Here is a 23291-nt window from a genome sequence, read left to right on the forward strand (position 1 = left end):
CCAGACATAACAAACTGCCTTCCCAGTGCCCAATGGCCAAAGGTGGGAGGCCTAATAAAAGAAAACACTATATTTATCAGTATGTGAACTACCCTGAGGCAATTCTTCAACAGCAGGAGACATGGGGAATTCTGAGGAAATCGGGGATAAATGTGAAAATTCTGTTGGGTCTGCATGTTCCAATTGTTTGGTCAGGTAAAATTCTGCTAGTCCAATCTAGACTCAAAAGGCAACGTTTAAAAACCACTGTGAATTCAAATAGAGCAATTAAAAAAAAAACCCTTACATTCCATGTTAGAACCAATTTCTGCAATGGTTCCAAGGCAGAAGAGGAGTAAGAGCTAGGCAATGGGGGTTAAGTGACTTGCTCAGGGTAACACAGCTAAGAAGTATGTGAGGCTAGATTTGAACCCAGGTCCTCCAGTCTCTAGGCCTGGGAAACCTAACAATGTTTTTCTGGGAGAGGCATTGTCACCTAGTGGATGACCAGCTAGCTTGGATTCAAATTCCTTTTCTGATACACAATGGTTGTCATCCTGGGTGAGTCACTGAAGTACTGCGCTCTCTCCAGCAACCTTCTAAGACAGTGAGGTACAGATGGGTTGCTGATCTGCATTAGTGAATTTTCACACTGGGAGTGCCTCCTGCCCTTCGCCCCCACATTAATGAAATTCCTGGACATGCATTAAAGGTCGTATCTCATGATCATGTAGAAGTTCCACCAGGGTGTAAAAAACCATAAGCAACAATAAAGCATTTTTAAAACGTTAGGATATAAAGTAAAAGACCTAGCAGAAGGCCTCTAGAATTCTGGGTAGAGTCTCCATAAAGGACTTGTTGGAGACCGTGAATAAGACACTTGGACCAGACATGGTGGGCTGGCACAGACAGAGGAGGGTTGGACCCACAACGACAAGATGGCAGCTCCCGTGAATCTCTCAGCAAATGGATCACACTTCCCTTGCAATGGGTCATAAAGTGTTGCTTTAATTCCCAGGTGAAATAGGGTAAAGTGGTCTGCTAAACCAGAGGAAGCCTCTCTGATGACTGGCAGTCCCTTCCTCCAGAAAGTACCACTTCCATCTTGATGCAGACGCTTGAAGCAGAAGCTGCAGCCACTAGAATGACATCGTCTCCATCACTCTCCCCAGGACACACAAAGTCTAGTCATTGCTTGGCTCTTTTCCTTATTTATCTCCTCCTCCCTCCCTCCCTCTTTGTTTCACTCTATGTCTCCAGTTGTTCCCAAGCCCCTGGCATCCGTGGAGCCATTGGGAGTTGACAGAGGTTAACACTGGGACCAGGTGGGGCTCACTCGTATCCCACAACATTTGTGCCCAAATGATCCAAAGAGAAACTAGTCATGGCAGGGATTTACCACCAGCTGCTTCTCTGAACCTCTTCCCCTCCTTGGCCACCCGGTGAATCCGACGCCAGATGGGACTGACCCCAGCCCTCATGTATCTTGTACAATCCTGACAGCCACCCAGATCAGACCATTGTCACCCAGCAGCACTCTGTGCCTCTGGAGTCAGAAAGTATCTTAGAATCCATTTTCGTGATTAGAATTCTCTAGAGATGGCATATCAATGTATAATTATTTATTAGTAAAGGTGAGAGAGAGAGAAATCACACCATCACCTGCCGTGCCTAATTTATATCAGGTTGATGTGCTACATCCGCTCATCCATCCCCCAGGAGAGGCTGCCACCAGCAAGCGTCTCCAGCCCCAGAGTGCCAAGAGCCAAAAGCCCCCCAAAAAGGAGAGCGTGACAAGTGCCCAGGAAGAGCGTGCCTCCCGCACCCCCTTTCTTATAAAAGCCAGTTTTTGCCACCCCTCCTGGGACTCTATGATTGGACAGACTTAACCACCGTTCAGGTCGGAGCCCTGACTTTTGGACATTCTGCCAGTTGTGTGCAGACTTCAGTCAACCCTCTTCCAGACTTAAGGCAGCCATGCAGTGCCCAGGCAAAGGCTGAGGCAGACACTGACCAAAAATGGGTATTTGAACAGAAAAAGGGGTAAAATTTACATTAAATTCACACATCATGGACCCCAAACTGCTCGTTTTATGCATGGGGACCCAGAGAGACAAAGAACAACTTGCCTAGAGTCACACGGCTAGTGTCACTCAGGATTTGAATCCTTCTGATTCCAAGCATAGAGTTTATGCTGTACTTTTGCCTGCTTCTCCAAAAATGGACAGATAATCTTTCTCGGAAGTAGGTGGCAGCTGGGTAGCTCAGTGGACTGAGAGTCAGACCTAGAGATGGGAGGTCCTAGGTTCAAATCTGGCCTCAGACACTTCCCAGCTGTGTGACCTTGGGCAAGTCACTTGACCCCCATTGCCTAGCTCTTACCACTCTTCTGCCTTGGAGCCAATACACAGTATTGACTCCAAGACAGAAGGTAAGGGTTTAAAAAAAAAAGTCGGAAGTGGGGGCAGCTAGATAGTTCAGTGGATTGAAAGCCAGACCTAAAGATGGGAGATCCTGGGTTCAAATATGACCTGAGGCACTTCCTAGCTATGTCACCCTGGGCAAGTCACTTAATTCCTATTGCCTAGCTCTTATTGCTCTTCTTCCTTGAACCTTGAACCAATAAACAGTATTGATATTAAAAGTTTTTTGTTTGTGTTTTTTAATGAGTGACAGGGAAGCTAGGTGGTTTAGTGATGAAAGTCAGGTCCAGAGACAGGAGATTCTGGGGTCAAATCTGGCCTTAGACACTTTCTAACTGTGAGACCCTAGGCAGGTCATTTAACCTCCATTCTTAGCCCTTACCACTCTTCTGCCATGGAACTGATACCCAGTAAGGTAAGAGTTAAAAAAAAAAAGTCAGAAGTGTGGAGGTACTAATTCTGGTGGCCCAGTGGAAAGAGTATCAGAAAATCAGAGTTCAAATTCAGCCTTAAACATTATGTGACCTTGGGCAAGTCACTTACTCTGTCTGCCTCAGGTTTCTCAACTGTAAAATAAGGAAAAGAATAGCACCTACAGCCTAAAGTTGCTGTGGGATCAAATTAGATGACACATAAAATGTTTTGCAAAATTTAAGAACAGGTCTTTACTGATTCTCTTTAATATATGCTTTCTTCTGGAGACTTCCTTCCATTCATCTTGAATGTATTTGGTTTGTACATAAGGAAGGAAGGAAGGAAGGAAGGAAGGAAGGAAGGAAGGAAGGAAGGAAGGAAGGAAGGAAGGAAGGAAGGAAGGAAGGAAGGAAGGAAGGAAGGAAAGGAAGGGAGAAAGGAAAAAAGGGAGGGAAGGGAGGAAAAGAAGACAAAAGAAAATAAGGAAGGAAGGAAGGAAGGAAGGAAGGAAGGAAGGAAGGAAGGAAGGAAGGAAGGAAGGAAGGAAGGAAGGAAGAAAGAAAGAAAGAAAGAAAGAAAGAAAGAAAGAAAGAAAGAAAGAAAGAAAGAAAGAAAGAAAGAAAGAAAGAAAGAAAGAAAGAAAGAAAGAAAGAAAGAAAGAAAGAAAGAAAGAAAGAAAGAAAGAAAGAAAGAAAGAAAGAAAGAAAGACAGCTCCTTGAAGGCAGGAATTATAGTTCTGCACACTTTCTCTGGGTGCTGAGCCCTGAACAGAGTACCAGCACACAGTGAGAATGCTTGATGCTTCATAAATGCCCGTTGACTTGGTTTTTGCCACTAGTGCTTCCCTTTTCTGGTCTTCTGCTTTTCTTGTATAAATGTTGGCCGCCTTTCCTCCCCACCCAGTTCAGAGAAATCCAACAGCCAGCCACCCCATAAATATCGAGGATGTCAGCCAGCCTAAGGGCCCTCCGCTATTGCAGTACATCAAAGCAAAGTGGGCCAGAACACTCCAAGAATGCATCAAGAGTGGCAGGTTACCCGTTAGCGCCTGCCAGGCGGCTCACTGTCTTCGCTGATGGACCACAGACCATGGGAGGAAGACAGTGTCAGAGTGGTGCAGGCCAATCCATCACCTGGACCCACAGGGTGGGTGGAAATCTTGCTGACGGTAGGGGGTCCAGTCCAAGAAATAACACCAGCGTCGTGTCATCTATCTTCATACAAGACAGGCATTATGGCCCAGAGAAGGAACTCTGCTACTCTCGGCAATTTCTGAAGCCAGTTTCTCCCCTGACCTGACTCATCTACCCCAGCACCAGCTACCACCTCCGCTGATCTGCATGTAACTCAATGTCTCCCTCCCCAAGGTCTTTGTGAGCAATTTCAGGTTTTCTTGGCAAAGACCCTAGAGGGGCTGGCCATTTCCTTCTCTAGCTCATTTTACAGATGAGGAAACTGAGGCAAACAGGGTTAAGTGGCTTTTCACACAGCTAGAAGTGTCTAAGTTGAGCTCAGATCTTTTTGACTTCAGGCCTGGCACTCTTATGCAATATGGCGGCCCTGAACTGATTACCAAGAAAGAAATGTCTCTTTTATGGTAGGCGGAGAGAAAAGGAAGCAGTGGATAAGGATGTAAATTTGATATGTATTTAGCAACAGAATTTAGTTGCTCAGGAAGTAGGAGAGAGTACTGGGGTTGGGTCCACCTTTGGCCTGAGAAGGCAGTCCAGCCCTTTCATTTTATAGATGAAAAAAACGGAAGCCCAGGAGGGTTCAGTGACTTGCCCAAGGTCACATTATTAGAGACTGGCAAAATAATGGCTCAAACTCAGATCCTTGAACTATAATTCCAACAACCTGGCAATTGCATCATAGCGCTTCAGCTCCTGGGTATCAGCAAAATAGCATAACAGCTTTGGGGTCCTTGGACAAGAATCTGGGTAACAGAACTTCGAAAAAGGCTCAAGTTTGGAAAGTAATTTGGGCAAATTGTTGGATGGGAAAGAAGGCTGGAGAAAAATGTGATCTATCTGTTGCTGTAGAGTAGATGTCTGATGGGGCAGCTAGGTGGTTCAGCAGATAAAGAGTGTCGGGAGGTCCTGGGTTCGAATTTGACCTCAGATACTTCCTAGCTATGTGACTCTGGACAAGTCATTTAATCCCAATTCCCTGGTCTTTGACACTCTTCTGTCTTAGAACTGAAACTAAAATAGGAGGTCAGGATTTAAGAGGGGGAAATGGAGGTCAACAATAGGGAAGTGTGTTTTGCATGACAATAAAAAATGAAAAAAAATTTAAATGTAAAAATTTTAATGGCGGTCAAAAGGAAAAGGAAATGTCAGCGTCTCTCCCTTTCGGTCGTTGCTTGCTTCGTTGTCCTTGAACCTGGATACTCCTCTCCTTTGACTTCTGCTCTTGAACGTTTCTCAGTCCCTTAATTGGCCATCACATGAAACTTCTACTTTTTAAGCATTATTGAATTGTTTGAATGATTTATATGCCTTACTTAAAAAGTAAGAGGAAAAATCTTAACGTGCAGATTCTGAATCTTTGCTTTTTCTCTCTAAAAATAAACGGCGATTTTATGTGGCCCTCACTGGCAATATTTCCCCTCTATCTTGGTCAGCGATACTTAATAGGAAATAATGTTCTTGCCAAATGGTTTTAAATATGCTATATCCAAGCCAGTTTTATGTGTAAGAAATAGCAAAGAAGGCCAGTGTGGCTGGATCAGAGTGAGTGTGGTGGAAGAGAAGAAAATCTATGAATAAGAAAAATATGAGAAAATGGAGAGAAGAGGAAGGGGCCAAGTTGGGAGGAGAGTGAAAAGCCAAGGAAAAGAGTTTCGATTTGATTCTGGAGTCAATCGGGAGTCACTGGAGTTTACTGAGTAGTGGGATAACATGGTCAGATCTGGGCACAAGGAAAAACCACTTTGGCATCAAAGTAGAAGATGGATAGAATGGAGTGGGGAGAGGCTAGAAGTAGACAGAAGGGTATTACAATAGTGAGGAGAGGGTACACCAGGGTACCGATTGTGTGCAGGGAAAGAAGGGAATGGATATAAGAGAGATTATGATAGTAGGAATAAGAGGCAGCTCGGTAGCACAGTAGATAAGTCAAGAGGTTCTGGGTTCAAATCTGAACTCAGACACTTCCTAGCTGGTAACTCCTAGGCAAGTCACTTAATCCCCATTGCCTAGCCTTGCCCATCTAATCTTGAAGTTGATACTAAGACAGAAATGGCAAAAACAAAAACAAAAACAAAACCCCAAAAGGTAGGAACAAGAGCTGACAACAGAAAACTATGTGGAATGACTGAGAGAGAAGCCAAGGATTATTTGGGTTTCATAACATAGACCTCCGGGGCTTTAGAGTTCATCTTTTCTACCTTCACATGTACTCTCAAATAAGTTTGACCCAGACATGATTTTATTGAACTGAACGTGATTCATTCACCTCTGGGGAAAGCAGCAACTAATCAGTTATTATCAACGTCCAGAGCCCTGAAGGGAAAAGAGCTCCTTCTAAAAGGTACCAGAAGCAATTACTTAAGCTCAGCCCCTAAAGATCACTGACTCGCCCAACAGAGATGCTTCTTCCTCCGTGGAGTCTAAGACCAGCATCCCCTAAACTAGGTCACCACCAGCGGCCATTCCGAAGATCACTGATACCCTAACTATTCTCTCAAGGGTTGCTACTCTTCATTCCCCTAAAATCTCCCAGGATCTTTTCCAGTCGCTTTAGTTTTCTCTCTTTTCCTACTTTAGACACATCTATTCCTACAAGTTCCAATTTCTCCATCCTGCCATTTCTCTATCTCTTACCAACAATAGTATTCTTTTTTTTAAACCATCACCTTCTGTATTAGAATCCATACTAAGTATCCGTTATAAGGCAGAAGAGTGATAAGGGCAAGGTAATTGGGGTTAAGTGACTTGCCCAGGGTCATCCAGCTAGGAAGGATCTGAGGCCAAATTTAAACCCAGGACCAGGATCTTTGGGCCTGACTTTCTATCCATTGAGCCACCTATCCACATGTCCCTTCTTAAAGCCATATTTTCATTTCTTGTCTCACATAGTTTCTCTCTAGCATAAAAAGGGATTTAGCATATGATAAGCAGGATGATTTCAGAAAAGGCTGAAAAGACCTACAAGAACTGATACAAAGTGAAATAAGCAGAACCGGGAGAACACTGTAGGTAGTAACAGCAATACTTTACAATGATCAACTGTGAAAGATTTAGCTACTCTCAACAGTACAATTCTTTTTTTTTTTTTTAAACCCTAACCTTCTGTCTTGGAGTCACTACTATGTATTGGCTCCAAGGCAGAAGAGTGGTAAGGGCTAGGCAATGGGGGTCAAGTGACTTGCCCAGGGTCACACAGCTGGGAAGTGTCTGAATCCACATTTGAACCCAGGACCTCCCATCTCTAGGCCTGGCTCTCAATCCACTGAGCCACCAAGCTGCCCCCTCTCAGCAATACAATTCTGAAGGACTTGGGAGAAGAAATTCTATCTACCTCCAGAGAAAGAACTGTTGGAGTCAGATGCAGATCAAAGCACATCTTTCACATTAGTTAATTGACATTTTATTTTGGGACTTGTTTTATATGAGTATTCTCTTACAACAATAAACAATATGCAAATCTTTTACATGATAATACATGTTTTACCCAGATCAAATCTCTAACCATCTTCAAGAGGAAGAGGGGGGATAGAAAGTATTTGAATCTTTTAATTTTGGAAGATATATGTTGAAAATTGTTATTATTATATGTAATCGGGAAAATAAAATTTCTTTGAATTAAAAAAACAAAGTAAATGATCTTACAAATCACTAACATTTCTTTTCCTTGAATGTTTTATAACTAAGATGACAAACTCACCTAAAAATGGACCCAAGACCTCAAATTAACCACTATTAATAGAGAACTAGAAAAATTGTAAAAACATTATTAAAACAAGAACAAATTTGGAAAAATAGGAATTTTGATTACTCTAATGATCACTCATCCATCTCCTGACAGACAGATTACAAACAGAATCTGCATAATGAAACATACGATGATATTGCAATGATCAATATGGTTTTGTTTGATTATGGTCATATTATCGGGGTTTTATTTTTCTTTCTTTTTTTTTAAATGGTATGAGAAGGAGAAATATTAAATGGTTGATTGTTGAAAAAAATTATTTGGAAAAAATAACTAGGACAGTTGTAAGAATCCCCTTTTTATAGATGAGTAAAATGAGCCTTTAGAAAAGCCAGTTGGGCTATGAAAAGTCATATGTACAAGTAGGTGTTCCATGTCTACATGTACTGTTCATTCCTCTAACCACACTGATGCCCATGAGATCTAGCCCAGGACTACCTATTAGTCCCACTGCATTATAAGGTTAATTTCTGAAACATGGGTGGGAAACAAATTCTCTTTTGTTACTCCCACTGGTGGTAAAATAACATTTTCCACCGAGAGGACGTCTTCCACTGGTTTTCCATCCCTGTGGCCTCAAATTCTCTGGTTACAGAGAATGACATCGAATTTACAGTCAGGTTAATTGGAAACTGCCAAGAGGAAAAACTCAGTGTATACCTCTTGTTTTTGATTGCTAGTTACGAAGGCAAGAAAATAAGCTTTTAGAAGTGTACGCAACCCCATGACTCAAATTCTGGCGAGCTTTTAGCATGGCAATGTCTGGCCCTCAATGGATTTATTAGACTATTTGGAGTTGGGTTTCTCATTCCTACTAGATGCCAAATAAAATAATTAAAGAACTAACTCGAACGTCACAAGGACGCCACCTCTGGAGGGGAGCTGAAGGTAATCAAAGATGAAAGTTGAGCTATTCCCCCTCTGCTGCTGCTGGAAGTCAGAGCTAGGGTCCCACATCATTCACTGGTAACATTCCTATTTTGGTTAAGTCTTTTAGTTGGAGATTTGCTCTTAACATCTCAAACACTTAAGAGAAGACTCTGGAAGGCAAATAGATGTGTGTTTATATATGTATTTATATATGTATATATATAATTTTTATAATATATTTTATATGTATATACATACATACACACATATATAAATAAAATTGAAATATTATTGCTACAAAAAGTACTGCTACAACAGTTTTGGTAATGCACGCACACACAGATATTTTAGTTATGTTATATGTTATAGAAATAAAGACATCTAAATCTCTATTATATTCCAAAATCATCATACCGGCACGTTTTAAAATAACAAATCAATGAATGAGCATTCGGTAAGTCCCCACCACCAGCATCATACTAGGCACTGCAGTCTAGGCACAAACACTAAGAGAAAATAGTTCTTGCCCTCAAGGAGCTTATAATCTATAGAAAAAGAGAACCAAGAACTAGTAATTATGACCTAAGAAGTGGTTCATTGTTTAGGGAATAGCTGAAAAAAAAGTGCTGCCTATGACTATAACTGAATTCTAAGAAATGATAAACATGAGAAATTCAGAAAAATATGAGAAGATGCATTTAAATGACTGTGTGAAATTGGGAATCAGAAAATTAAAGTACAGAAGGGTTGGGATAACGGAAGTGAAAAGAACACAAATATGAAGCCAAAATGAAGTCCTGATCTAGAGGAACAAAAGGCCTAGAATCTCAGAGGAAATAATGGAAGAAGATGGGAAGAAAAGGGAACTAAGAGTACCAGATTCCAAACTATACCTCAAAATGGGACTCAGCAAAACCATTGGGTACTGTGTGAGAATTAGAAATGCTAAGTGGAACAATTAGGCATACAATACAGAGAAGCAAACAAATATAAAAGAGGCGCATGTGAAAATCCTAAAGACTGCAGCTATTAAATTAAGAACTCAATATTTTAAAAAATTTATTGGGAAATCTGGAAAGAAATCAGGCAGAAATTAGGCCAAGACCAACAAATGGGCACATTGATTTAGAAATAAAGGCTAAAATCACAAAAAATTAGATAAGCAATAAAGAAATTACCTGTCAGATATACAGATAAGGGAAGAGCTCATGACCAAATATGATAAAGAGGGTCAATACTATATCACATTAAAATTTCCACACAAATGAAACCAATGCAAGTAAAGTCAGAAGTGAAGTGTGTGAATTGGGGGGTGGGGGAAAGAATCTTAGCATCAAACTTCTTTGATAGTTTTCTTTCTAAGATATAGAGAACAGATTCAAAAGTATAGAGATAAGAGCCAATCTCCAGGTGATAAATGGTCAAAGAATATAGAAAACCAGTTTTTAGAGAAAGAAATTCTTATAATCAAAAGTCATAGAAAAAATGCCCTAAATCACTAACAATTAGAAACGAAATTTAAAACAACTCTGTCGTTCTATGTCACATGCATTAGAGTGACAAAGATGACAAGATAAGAAAATGACAAATGCTGGAGGAAATGCAGAAAAATACTTATGTTGATATGCTCTTAGTAGAACTGTGAAATAGTACAACTATGCTTTATTAAATGGTGTCTACTTTTAGAGCCGGTGATCCTATACTAGTTCTATATACCTCAGGGATAGAAGAGAGGAGACAAAAATATTTACAGCAATATTTAAAGAAGTTCCTTTTGCAGTGGCAAAGATTAGGAAATTAAAGGGTTTGTCTATCAACTAGGAAATGGCTAAACAAGTTATGGTAGAAGCAAGCAATATAATACTAATTATTGTTTTAAGAAATAATAAAGGGGAGCAACTGGGTAGCTCAGTGGATTGAGAGTCAGGCCTAGAGATGGGAGGTCCTAGGTTCAAATCTGGCCTCATATACTTCTTGGCTGTGTAATCTCCATTGCCTAGCTTTTACCTACCATTATTTTTCCTTGGAATCTTTTCTTTGGTTCTAAGAAAGAAGGTAAGTGTTTAAAAAAGAAAAGAAATGATGAAAAGTGCTGCTTCAGAAAAATCTAAGAAGACTTATCTGAGCTGATACAGAGTGTAATAGATAATATTGAGGGGGTATATTTGATGGGTAAATGATAACTAATAGATCAGGTAGTTCTTTTGTTTCTTTTGTCTACCCTCCTCCCTATATAACTCCCTTCCTCCCTTTTCCTCCCTCTTCTTCATCCTCCCTTCCTCCCCTCTTCTTCCCTTCAGCTTCCCCTTCCCGTTCTTCTTCTGGTTTTCTAAATCAGTCAGGGTGAGTTAATGTTGCTTCAAATGAAAATAATTTTTCTCTTCTTTATCTAAGTAAGGGTTTATTTGGGGAAGACAGGAAAAGATGGAGGATGGAGGTAAAAGGGTTGGGGGTTTCCCTAATTCTGTAATTAGCCATAGATGGGAGGATATTGAGAGAAATGGTTGATAGGTCTAGTATTTCAGTCACTATCACCAACAGAGCAAGTCAGAGAGATATCTGGACTATTGTCCTTCTTCTTCTGCCTTCAAAGTCACCAGGCCACCTCCGACTTGATTATCCCAAGTCTCAGAGTTAAACCCAGCTTCTTCCTTCCCTGATTCAAAAGCAACTACCATCCACCAAGCCCAGAAATCCGCCAGCCTTTGGTATGGCTCTAAACTGCCTTTCCTGGTAACATTCCAAATCAGAATCTTCATTTGATTGACAGTCAGGTCACCACTCAGCCACTGCTTCGGTCCTTTTGCAAGCCTTATAATTTCTCTCTTCCACAAGAGTACAGTGAGCGGAGCCAAGAGATGAATGTGTGCATATATATACATATGTATGTATACAGTGACAACATAGTAAAAAACAAACAACTTTCAAAGACTTCGGTCAACCACTATTCCAAAGAATTTGCAATAAAATCTCTCACCTGCTTTCTGACAGAAAGGTGACAGACTCAGGGTACACACTGAAACATATGGGAGTGGGGGAGAATATGGCCAACAGGGCTATCTCTTTTGCCTGACAATATGTATTTGTAATAGAGATTTGGGGATTTTTCCACAGTGGGGGGGGGGGGGTAGGGGGGGCAGGGGAAGGGAAGTGAGGAGAGGGAAAGGCTAGAATTCAAAATTAATTTAAAAAGTTTTGATCACATTTTAAAAAGAAAACCTATGATTTAAAAAATAATAATGATGAAACAGACTTCCTTTATTTACGACTGTGGTGTAGACAGTCAGAAGAAGCTACTCAGTTATTTATATTGAAAAGTTTTACTTTGTTCCAAAGGAAGTTTCAGTTCGAGAAAAGGGGAGAGAACACCTGCACAGAAGAAATAACTTAAAAGCAATTATCAGCCATAGGACATACTTTAAAAGGAAAAAAAAAAGTCAAGGCATCAAGCATTTATTATGTATCCATACTACATGCCAGGCCCTATACTGAGCACAAATGCAAAGCCAGTCCCTGACCTCAAGGAGCTTCCGTTCTAATGACAGAGAATGCATGTCGATCAACAGGTATGATGTTTAGAGGTGAAACTGAAGGCAATCTAGACAAAAAGCAACATTGATGAGGACTAAGGAAATAGATCAGAGCAGGGAGTCTCACCCGCCCAGGTTCTTTGAATAGGTTATGAGCAGCTTTCAAAGACTTAAAACGATTTTTGAAAGGCTGATGTTACAAATAATGCTTACCTTTGAAAATTTCTGTAACTCGGCATCATCAACAATCTGTGTATCCAAGATGGCAACCTAGAGAATTTAGGAGTTAAAGAAATGTTAAATACATTTGTTAGAACAAATCAAAACAGCACATAGCCATCTCTTACCTCAAACTTTTTGATAAAAAAATCCAGGGACTCCATCTGATGGGGTTAATCGCTTCCTATCTAGTCAATCTCTGTGAAAGGGCTCAATGTAGCCCAGGTGCCAGAGAAAATTTGAAGGCAAAAAAAGAAATGTTCCCCTAAAGCAGTGGTTCTCCACCTTTCTAATGCTGTGACCCCCCAATACAGCTCCTCATGTTGCGGTGACCCCAAACCAAACAATTATTTTGGCGGCTACTTCAAAACTGTAATTTTGCTACAGTTATGATTCGGAATGTAAATACCTGATATGCATTATGTATTCTCATTGCTACAAATTGAGAGGTTGAGAACCGCTGCCCTAAAGAGTAATTTAAATTTATTAGAATAATCCAAGCATTAGATCTGAAGTCAGGAAAGACCTGAGTTCATATCCTGATTCAGACACTTACAGACTGTATGTTCCTGAATAAGTCACTTAATCTGCCTGCCTCAGTTTCCTCAACTATAAAGGGGTGATAATAGTAGCACCTACCCCTCAGGGTTATTGTGAGGATCCAGTGAGATATGTAAGACACTGTATATACCTTAAAGTGCCATATAAAAGCTAGCCTTTAAAAATAATATCAATGAAAACAATGGGCCTGGATGGTACCATGGGGCACAAGTGCTTCATGTGAAATTTAAAAGACGTAAATTCAAATCCAGCCACAGATAATTACTAGCTATGTGATTCTGGGAAAGTCACTTAACCTGTGTCTGCCTCAGTTTCTTCAACTGTAAAATGGGGATAATAATAGCACCTACACTCCAGGGTTGTTGTAATTGTAAAGAACTTAGAACACACTGACTGGCACATAATAAGTACTATATATTTATATCGTTTTGCCTTCATCATCTTCATCTTTATATATTTTACAAAAAGGCTATTAGCATGAGTTGTTATTCTAAATTCTGACCAAATCTCAACAATAGGTGAATGTCATGATATAACATATTAATGTTGCATTAAGAACATTATTGTATATTTTAACATCCTATCTCTGTTAGCTTCAGGAAAGGAAAAACAAAAACTATGAGGAGTGAAGGCTCGAGGGGAATTCTTTCCTTATCACAAAAAGCTTTTGTCAGCCAAACTAAAGTCTTTTCTAAATGTCAAATTCTCTTCCTTCATGAAGATTCACGGAGAAATCTTTTCCTTGACTATAATAACAGGTGAAAGAAAATTCAATGGGCTGGGGGCCCACGCAACTCCAACCCAACTTCAATTACTTCCCTCCCCCCTCGCCCCATCATTCCTTCACTCTTCTCATAAAAGTGTAAGATTCTGGGTGAAACATAGAACTAATATCCCAAGCTCTGGCGGTGCCCAATAAAACAAACAGATCGCAAAGACAATCATAAAAATGCCAGCCGCTCTAAGTAGCTGATGAATGTGACAAATTTAAAGGCAAGCGTTCCCCCTGCCGCCCCCTTGCTGTTCCGCCGATTGTGACTTAAATCGTTCCAACACGAAGTAAACCATTGTGAATCACGGTCGGATTTCTTTTTTCATCCTTAACGGTTCTTACAGCTCAAACCACTGTGATTTTCCCAATCAGTTATTTCCAATACAAGGAAGGCATGGGGGGAAGAAACCATTCCCTGAAGTGCTTGTTTCTCCTAATTACTATGTTATGAGCCTCACATTAAGCCAGACATGAGTATATTTTATCGAAAGATAATAACATACCATTACTTCATAATCGGGGCCCAACAGGTTTTCCCACTTGGTTTTCAGTTTATTTTCCAGGGAGCCAGGAACAGCATCTAGATGGAAAAAAATGTCGAGTTGAGAACAGTTAACATCAGCATTCTTCAGGAAAAATAGAGACTAAGGAGAAAACTACAGAAAGGGAGGTTGAGGAAAGTGCTTCAAACTCCAGGCTAGTGGGCAGCGTGAGCCAGGGACAAATCGGAGAAGCAATGTCAATACCAACTCTAAGCAAATGAGGAATTTCTCCCTAGCCCACCTGCCACTCCCACTTAGGTTGAGTGAGAGCCACCAAGGGAATCTGGGAGGCTCAGGTTTGAGTGTTGTCTCTGACACATCCTGGCTGTGAGACCCTGATCTGGTCTCCTAATTTCTCAGCCCTCCAAGCAATTCTCTAAGACTGAATTACAGAGGAAGGGCTTCCCTGCATTGGCCTGAGGAGTTTCCTCATCTCTAGCTTTATGTCTTTGGTTGAGGATCTTAAAGATAAGGGGAAAAGATGATTGACAAATTATTGCTGTTCAGGATTAGAAATCAAGCTTCTGGTTACAAACTAAAATCCACATGATCCTGCTTTCCAACTGAGCAAAGTTCCCTGCTATCTGCCTTCCTCTCCCACTTCCTTCAAGGTTCCTATTGGGTGCCACCTTACTTTCAGGGGCTTGTCCTCAACCCCTTAGTTATTTGCATTCTGTCCCTTCTCCCCTCCCTAGAAATGTGGGGAATCAGCTAAATTTCCTGGCTTGGAGTCTATTATACATCAATTCAAGTTTCCTCTAACATCCTGGCTGTATGACCCTGAGCAAGTCCCTAAACCTCTCAGTGCTCAAACTAGGCATCTCTCAAAGGCTAAAATATACAGATGTTTTCTTTTTCTGCATCAGCGGAGGAAGTGTCCACACCAGGAGTTCCTCACACTGGTGAAGTCAATCACAGAAGTTTTCTTCCCCCTGTTGGCCCCCAAATGCCTCTCCCCATTAGAGTAAAGGCTCTTTGAGGACAGAAACAACTCCATTTTTATCTTTCGATCCTCAGTGTCCAGCATTATAGTACTTGCTTCATCAAATATTATATACTGTATTGCAGTGATGGTGAAACTAGGGGATGAGTGACAAAGATGGCACATAAAATGCTCTCTGTGGGCACTTGGCCACCCTCCCTTCCCACCCTCCATCCCTAGAATTTGTTGCTAGAAAGGCAGAGGGATTCGGGTGGAGCTGCTCCCCTCCCCCTCCCCACCATGCCTGATGACATTTTTTCAGTTCACCAGCCCCTTTGCCCAGTAGCCCAATGGTACTGCACAGCAGGTAAGGTCAGAAACTCACAGGTGGCAGAGCTGGAGGGGAGCAGAGTTCTTGGACAACTCCCCTCCCCCTTTCTACACTAGCAGAGGACATTCCTCACTTCATCTACCCCTCCATCCAGTAGCCTAATGGGAGCACTTTCTCCTTCCCTTGTGTGGGGGAGTGGGGGGGGGAAGGCATACCCGGCATGTGGTGGCAGGGAGGGGCACAACACGTGGTCTCTGGTAGGAAGTAGGGCAAGGCATTCAGTTTGGGGAAGGGGGTGGGGGGGGCGGCAATTCAGTCTCTAAAAGGTTCAAAATCCCTGCTCTATTGCCTTAAATATTATGTATTTCATGATGATGAGATTACAGATTTAGAAATGGACGTAACCTAAGTCCAACTCCCTCACTGAAAGGAGAAGGAAACTGAGGATCCGAGGGAAGGAAAGCTAGCTGTTAGTGACTTACTAAAGGATCATAGACTAGATGGACTCATATGTCTACATTCTCCCTTCCCCAGACCACAAGCCCCCTCCCATTGAAATGTAGACCCTCTGAGATAGGTATTGTTCCATTCTTAGTGTCTGCACCCTCGATCTTAGCAAATGATTCTTGGATTGGATTGCTCTAAAAGTTAATCACTTGAGTTATATAATCAGAGATTTAGAGCTGGAGGGGAATTTAAAGGCATTAAACTCCCTCATTTTATAGATGAGAAAACTGAGGTTGGCAAAGCTGAAGTGACTTGTCCAAGATCACAAAATTTATAAGGATGTCAGGTAAGATTTGAACACAGTTCTTCTTGACTCTGCATTGCACACTTTAACCAATGCTATGCCTAGCTGCCCCAGGAGATTTATTCCACTCTGCTAAAGAGTGTTGTTCCCTCTGAAAAATCTCTGTTCTCATGAGCCTGCAGCCACATGAACTGGAAACCAGTCTTCTATTCACACTTGGCAGAGATGGAGGCTCATCTGGTTTAATGAAGGCCAGCAGTAATGTGAGCTCCAAGAGAAGGTCTGGTTGTGAGCCAGTCTTCTGGGAGGAGAACAGCTAGCCTGACATGTCTATCTTTTCAACTGTCACCCAGCTTGCGATCAGAAGAAAGACACCCTGGCAAAGTGAGGTAATCACTTTATGTTGTCCAGCCTGCCCTCAGGGTGACCTCACCCCAAGCACAGCCCAGAGATCAGAGCTTACAGCCTGAGCAACCCTGAACAGGTAAGAGCCAAACGCCCTTTGCCCCCTGGACAGAGCTCTTGAAAATAAACTCTCTTCCCCTTTGGAAAAAAAAACAAGAAATGCAAAAGCTTCTCAATATTTTGTCCCAAGTCTATTTAAGTAAGAAGAGAGATTATGGTAGCCAACCCAAACTATCTACCTCCAAATCTGAATGTCCATGACACCCTTAGATGGGAGGTCCTGGGTTCAAATCTAGCCTCATCCACTTCCTAGCTGTGTGACCCTGGGCAAGTCATTTAACTCCCATTTCCTAGCCCTTATCACTCTTCTGCCTTGGAAACAATACACAGTATTGAGGAACAGAGACAATTCATTTCAGATGGCTACAACACTCCATTATGGAAATCTTAATAATCTGAGAATAAACCTCATGAATTCTTAAAAGATGGGCCACTATAAAATTTACAACAGAACTCGCATTTCCTAGCGTAATTTAGGTAGAGGCATTCAATATCCCAGAGTTCTTCCAGGAGCCTTCACTATGGCTCTTTTCTACAAGGTAATCACTCCAAGGCGAAGTGATATCCTAGGATCACAGATTTAGAGCTGGCAGGGATTAGAGGGGTTCATGAGCTAATGCTTTAGCTGTGCAGATGATATAAAAATACAAATGATTTGTTAGTAATTATCTAGCACAGGATTTGAACTCAGGTCTTCTAGGTATTGAGTCCAACATGCCATCCATTACACCATCTACCTCTGATATCTCATGGAGGTAGGGAGGCAATCCTGGGTTCTCCAGAGCTATTCAGGTAAAGGAACATGTTCTGATATTACTACTGAGCTGGAAAGATTTTGAACAGAATGTAAACTCCTTGAAGGTAAGAACGATTGCATTTGTATGTGCAGGGTCTAGCATAATGGCTCATTCATGATTGTTAGCTCTTACTAAATGCTTGTTGATTAAGTACAGACCCAGCAATGAACGGTCTGCCCATTGCCCAAAGACCTGTCAACAAGGTTCAGACTTTCTGCTAGAAGAATGATTGCTGAATAATCATTTTTTTATCCACAGAAACATAAAGTACTGTAAAAGTTAAAATTAAATCTCAATAATAATATTATATTTTAAGAGATTTGTTAATGATCATCAGAAATCAAGGAATATAGAAAATACAAAATAAAGGCCACATGTCTGGATGGTTAGCCATTTTTTTAGTCAACCCCACTCACCACCATCAATGCTGATTCTACATCAGAGAGAGGGAGCCTCCAAAGCCCACGCCCTTTATCCTCTGTCTATAGGAAGTACGTAATGACAGGAAGTCAGTGGACTCTTGGGATATGTAGTTCTTTTCTTAGGGTAACAGATTTTCAATCATACATTGCCTGTGATGGAGAATCCAAGCACACTGGGGCAAGGAGCGGCCACCCCTAGCAAAATCATGGATCCTTAAAGTATTAAAGAATTATTCAAAGCCCTAATAAGACCCTTGAGCAACAATCTTCTAACTCAGTGAGGCCTGAACAGTACTGGCCTCCATTTCCAGTTTGCATTTTTAATGACAGAATTTGGAAATTTAACTTTTGAGTTCTGAATACATTTTATCTGGTGTTGGGAGAGGGGGAATACGTCTGACCTCTGGATCCTTTGGGGTTCAATCTCAGGCCAAACACTGATAATAACCTTAAGTCATTCTCTCTTTCATTCTCAAGTCATTCATTCAATTCATCACTTTCATTCTCTCTCCCTGTGTATAAAATGGGGATGGCAATAACTTCCTTGCCTGTGTCTCAGGGTTCTGGTGGGGACCAGATTAGATGATAGATGCTCTAGAATGTAAAGGACTTCTAGAACATTCCAGATCATTCATTATTCTTAATTAGGTCAGTATATCAGCTTCTTGAAGCAGATGCTTTCCCCCACAGTATAGACAGAATCTTCCCTTGATTCTTTTCCATTGTCTATTTCTTAAAGTACATACCCCAAAACTGAAGGTCTTCCGCTTGTTCATTGAATAATTTTTTTTAAACCCTTACCTTCCATCTTGGAATCAATAGTGGTTATTGGTTCCAAGGCAGAAGCGTGGTAAGGGCTAGGCAATGGGGGGGTAAGTGACTTGCTCAGGGTCACACAGCTGAGAAGTGTCTGAGGCCACATTTGAACCTAGGACCTCCTGTCTCTAGGTCTGGCTCTCAATCCACTGAGCAACCCAGCCACCCCCTTCTTTGAATAATTTAACATTCCTTGTGATGGGACCATAAGGGAAAAGGACAGCATGCATTGTCAGAAGTAGTCACTAGAGTAGACATTTTTGTTTAACTGCATTTCCTTGACACAAGGATAGATAAAAAGGAGAGGAAGTCCAGAAATGTTGGCGACATAAAACCAAAAGTCATCAATAAAGCTTACTTTTAAAAAATACTTTATAGAATGTGTAGCACTGAGATATTCCATCTGTCATTCCCAAATTCAAAACAAATCCATCTCCTTCTCTGTCCTTGATGATGTCCTCTAAGGCAACAGTGTCAAACTCAAATGCCATCAGTCCACGACGCCTTGACAGAGTCATGTGTGGTAGCTGGGGAGACCACAGAGTGGTCCTTGGTGAGGTGTAACTGCCCACTCTATCCCCCTTGCATGACCTCTTTCATCAATGCCCCTTACCTATGAATTGACATGATTATTATTCCCCCTAGTCTCAAAAGAAATAATGCAAGAGCAAAACACCTCTACCCTAATTCTCCAAAACATCACCAAAAGACCAGACCCTCAAACCCAATCCCAAAAGACTATCGTGGGTTAACTTTTACTTAGGTACATAATTCCCAGTGAAACCACAGCTACAGGCCAAGCCCAAAACTTTCTCATGAAGCCAACTCACAAATCAATCACAGAGGCCCATACAATAGGTACAGGTACAGTACAGGCACACTAAGCTTCAATATGCCTCAGTGACTCAAGCTCCCTAGTAAGTCATGTGTGATGAAATCATTTATCTTGTATTCTGTCCGTAATCACAATACAAAAATATAGAATGTTAATCAAGTGATTTGTTAAAAGTTAACATATCACTTTTCCAATTATCTCTCTTTGAACATGTGTGTTGGGTAATGTAATCTGCATGCCAAGAAAATGGGTATAAAAATAAAAACCAAGCCTGGGAATGGTGGAGCAGCTCTGAGATGCAAAGCAGTCCCATGGCCATAATGATTAAGCTGTCTTCCATTTGTTATTTATTTTGACTGATTGTTTGCCACCTGTTGGGAACCCTGGAGTCCCGAGTGGGACTGGACCCTGACCGGGGTACTCAAATAGCAATATATCCCCAAAGGTATACAATGAGTAAGAAAACCACACATTAACATTATCTATGTTTTATTGAGGGTAGCTAGGGGGCTGACCCTGGAATCAGGAGGACCTGATTTCAAATCCGGTCTCAAATATTTCCTAGCTTTGTGTCCCTGGGCAAGTCACTTAACCCTTTTGTTTTGCCTTAGTTTTATCATCTGCAAAATGAGCTGAAGAAGGAAATGGCCAACTACTCCAATATATTTCCCAAGAAAACCCAAATGGGGTCAAAAATAATCAAACACAAGTGATATGACTGAACAACAACAGAAAATGTTTTTAATGAATTTCAATTTATTTTGCTAAAACATTATGTTCAATGTTAAAACAATTAAAATATTAAAACTGATAATCTGTAAAAGATAGCCGAATTCAGCTCAGCATTTATACTGTTCAAATACTGGCAAAGATTTCTACAAATATTATCTCATTTAATCTGCAGGAAAACCCTAGGAGAAGGTGCTCCCATTTTGCAGATGGGAAAACTGAGAGAGGCAGAAGTTAAATGACTGTTCGGGGTCACATAGCAGGAGCTAAAAGATGGAATCCTTTCTCTGCCTTGATTTCAACCAACTCCTTCCTTCCATCCCTTCCCTACTAGGAATGGAACGCGTAATTCTCAGAATGATGCAAAGGGCCATCCTTGGTAAAACTCCCCTCTCAGAAATCTCTCCTAAAGCAAGGACACAAGTTAAGCATTTGTAATTCAAAGAGTCTCCCCACTGTTTGGTCTGTACCCAAGTGCTAATAAAGACGGCCAGGATGCCAAAGCCAAATACAATAAAGCTTAGCAGCCTTGTCTTAAGCAGACACCAGAGGATGATGTGAACAGAGCAAAGAATGAACTGGAAGAGAACCTGAGGTCGTTGAGGACAAAACTTCTTTCATTCTTGTCTTTATTTCCCAGGTCTAGGTGCTCGGGGTCTTGAACACAGGTTACAAGAAATAAGTGCTGGATTTAGTTGATTGGAAGGTACAGTGGAAGGTACTCTCAGAACTGTACTATTTATATGACCCTGAGCAAGTCATTTAACCTCTCTCTGCCTCAGTTTCCTCCACTATAAAATGGGACTAATAAAAGCAAGTAATTATAAGTACACTGGAGAGAGTAAGTGCAAGTAACTGCCTTATGGGGTGGTTGTGAGAATTAAATGGGGTAGTATTTGTGAATTAACTCAGCACAGGGCCTAGAACATAGTAAGCACTTAAGAAATACAGATTTCCTTAGTTCCTTATCTCATAGAAGCTTCCAAGCTCCAAAGACTCATTTAATAGAGTGCCACAGACAAAGTGCTGTCCTTGGAGTCGAGGAATCTTGGCTTGACGTCTAGATCTTCCCTTTGCTACTTGTGTCAATCGGTCAGTCAATAAACATTATTAAACACACCTACTATGTTCTAAGGACTGTGCATGAGGAATACAAATTTATGTTAAAAACAAAAAGGTCATCCCTACCTTTAAGGAGCTTACAATCTAATAGGAGAAAAGAACATGCAAAAGGTGGGGGAGGAAATGAAAGTGGCAGAATGGTGGAGAAGCCTCAGATGAGGGCAGCCAGATGAAATTAGAAGTCTGAGCTGGGCTCCCTCTTCGTATGAAGATTTGGGAGTTCATGGCTCCACCCTCCAGTCAGAAGGAAGAGATACTATAAAGGACCAAGGCAGGAGGATGAGATTTTCCCAATAAAGAGCTTGAAAATGAGGTGGTCGTTTGTGTCTAAGACCATAAACAAGTCTTAGAACCTCGATTGGCCTCGGTGTCCTCTAATGGAAAATAAATTTGGATGAACCGACCTCTAATATCCCTTTTGACTCTAAAAGCTACGACCTCTGCCCCTAAGATGCCCCAAATCACCTACAGATGAACAATATTTGACATCGACACGGTCCAGTGACTTAGGCACCCATCATCGTTCCCTCTGTAAGGTGGAGAGAGAGATTCCTGCCATCTCTTGGGGTCCCTTCCAGCTTCAAAGCTAGGATCCTTTGATCTTTTGGTTCTTCTTCAATGACAAGAGCAAAGAGGAAAGCGTGCTAAGCACCCACAGCGTCAGGCTACACTCTGGTAGGAGAGGAGCTTCATGATTCCCATCTATCACTCACTCCACTGACATTTCAATTCATTCGACAAGTATCTACTAAATGCCTACTGTGTGCAAGGCTTAAGAATGAAAATCCTTGGCAAACGTTCAACGCAGAGTGAGGGGAAAAAAGACAAAAGCTCCCCCTGGAATCCTAAAATAAAGCAGGGGGCTGGATTCTCCAAGAAATGTGAGAGGTTTAACCATTCCAACATATTCCATTACAATGCTTGAACACAGATCTGCCTGGGAAAACAAGAGCTGGGTCTTTGTAAATGGACCGTGGGAAACCCACAAAGCCAACGTAATTAGGCATTCATGTCTCCAAAGGCATTAAGTTTGGTATTTCTGAGAAACACAAGTCAAAGCCCATTACACTTTTACAGTAAATACAAAAGGTAGAAACCTCCTTAACGGCCAGCACTTCTCAAACTAATTAAGGCAAAGAGCACTTATAGAACTGAAATATATTGATGGAAAGGACATAGGTTGGTGGGGAACCTCAGGATCAAAAGGGACAGGGCCATTTTAGAGGGAACAAAAAGGATATTAAACAAGATTCATGCTGTCAAAATTCCCCTATGTAATTATTTGGCAAATCCCTATTTTTTATTTAATATTTTCATTCCAGAACTATGATTTCTTCCATGTCAGGAACAGTACAGCATAAAGACTTCCTCAATGGCTGCACTGTCAACTCATTTATAACTTAAGAGGCTTAGAAGAGTTGCCAGGGGCAGTCAGTGGGAAAATGATTTGCCCAGAGCCAATAGGTGTCTGAGGTTGGACTTGAACTCAGACCTTCCTGATCCCAAGGATAGTTCTCTATTCACTATAAGTGGCTTCTCAATGAATGTTACAAAATTAGAGAGGGGAGCGGTATTAACAAAAAATCTAAATTTCCCTCTCGGGATTTCTTCATGTGGAGCAATCTTCCAAAACAGTTCAGGAAATACTGTTACGGGCATAAAGGGGAACTCATGGAAAGGGGCTTGAGGATTCTCATATGGCAACATCAAGAACCAAATCAGAGGGGGCAGGTAGGTGGTTCAGGGCATAGAGAGCCAAAGCTAGAGATGGGAAGTCCTGGGTTCAAATCTGGACTCAGATGCTTCCTGGCTGTGTGACCCTGGACAAGTCACTTAACCCCAATTTCCTAGA

General features: G+C 41.3%; 1 protein-coding gene across 4 annotated transcripts in view; it reads right to left on the reverse strand.

The window, feature by feature from the left end:
- Nucleotides 1-23291, reverse strand: part of PATJ (PATJ crumbs cell polarity complex component) — a 364450-nt gene that overhangs the window by 296180 nt on the left and 44979 nt on the right. For all 4 annotated transcript variants that reach the window (XM_056814120.1, XM_056814123.1, XM_056814122.1 and 1 more), the window contains exons 13-14: nucleotides 14211-14287; nucleotides 12369-12425 (exon numbers count right to left, since the gene is read on the reverse strand). In XM_056814120.1, the coding sequence (XP_056670098.1) occupies nucleotides 12369-12425; nucleotides 14211-14287 (134 nt within the window). The remainder of the gene's footprint in view (nucleotides 1-12368; nucleotides 12426-14210; nucleotides 14288-23291) is intronic.

The sequence above is a fragment of the Monodelphis domestica genome, chromosome 2 (assembly GCF_027887165.1).
Source record: "Monodelphis domestica isolate mMonDom1 chromosome 2, mMonDom1.pri, whole genome shotgun sequence".
NCBI lineage: Eukaryota > Metazoa > Chordata > Mammalia > Didelphimorphia > Didelphidae > Monodelphis > Monodelphis domestica.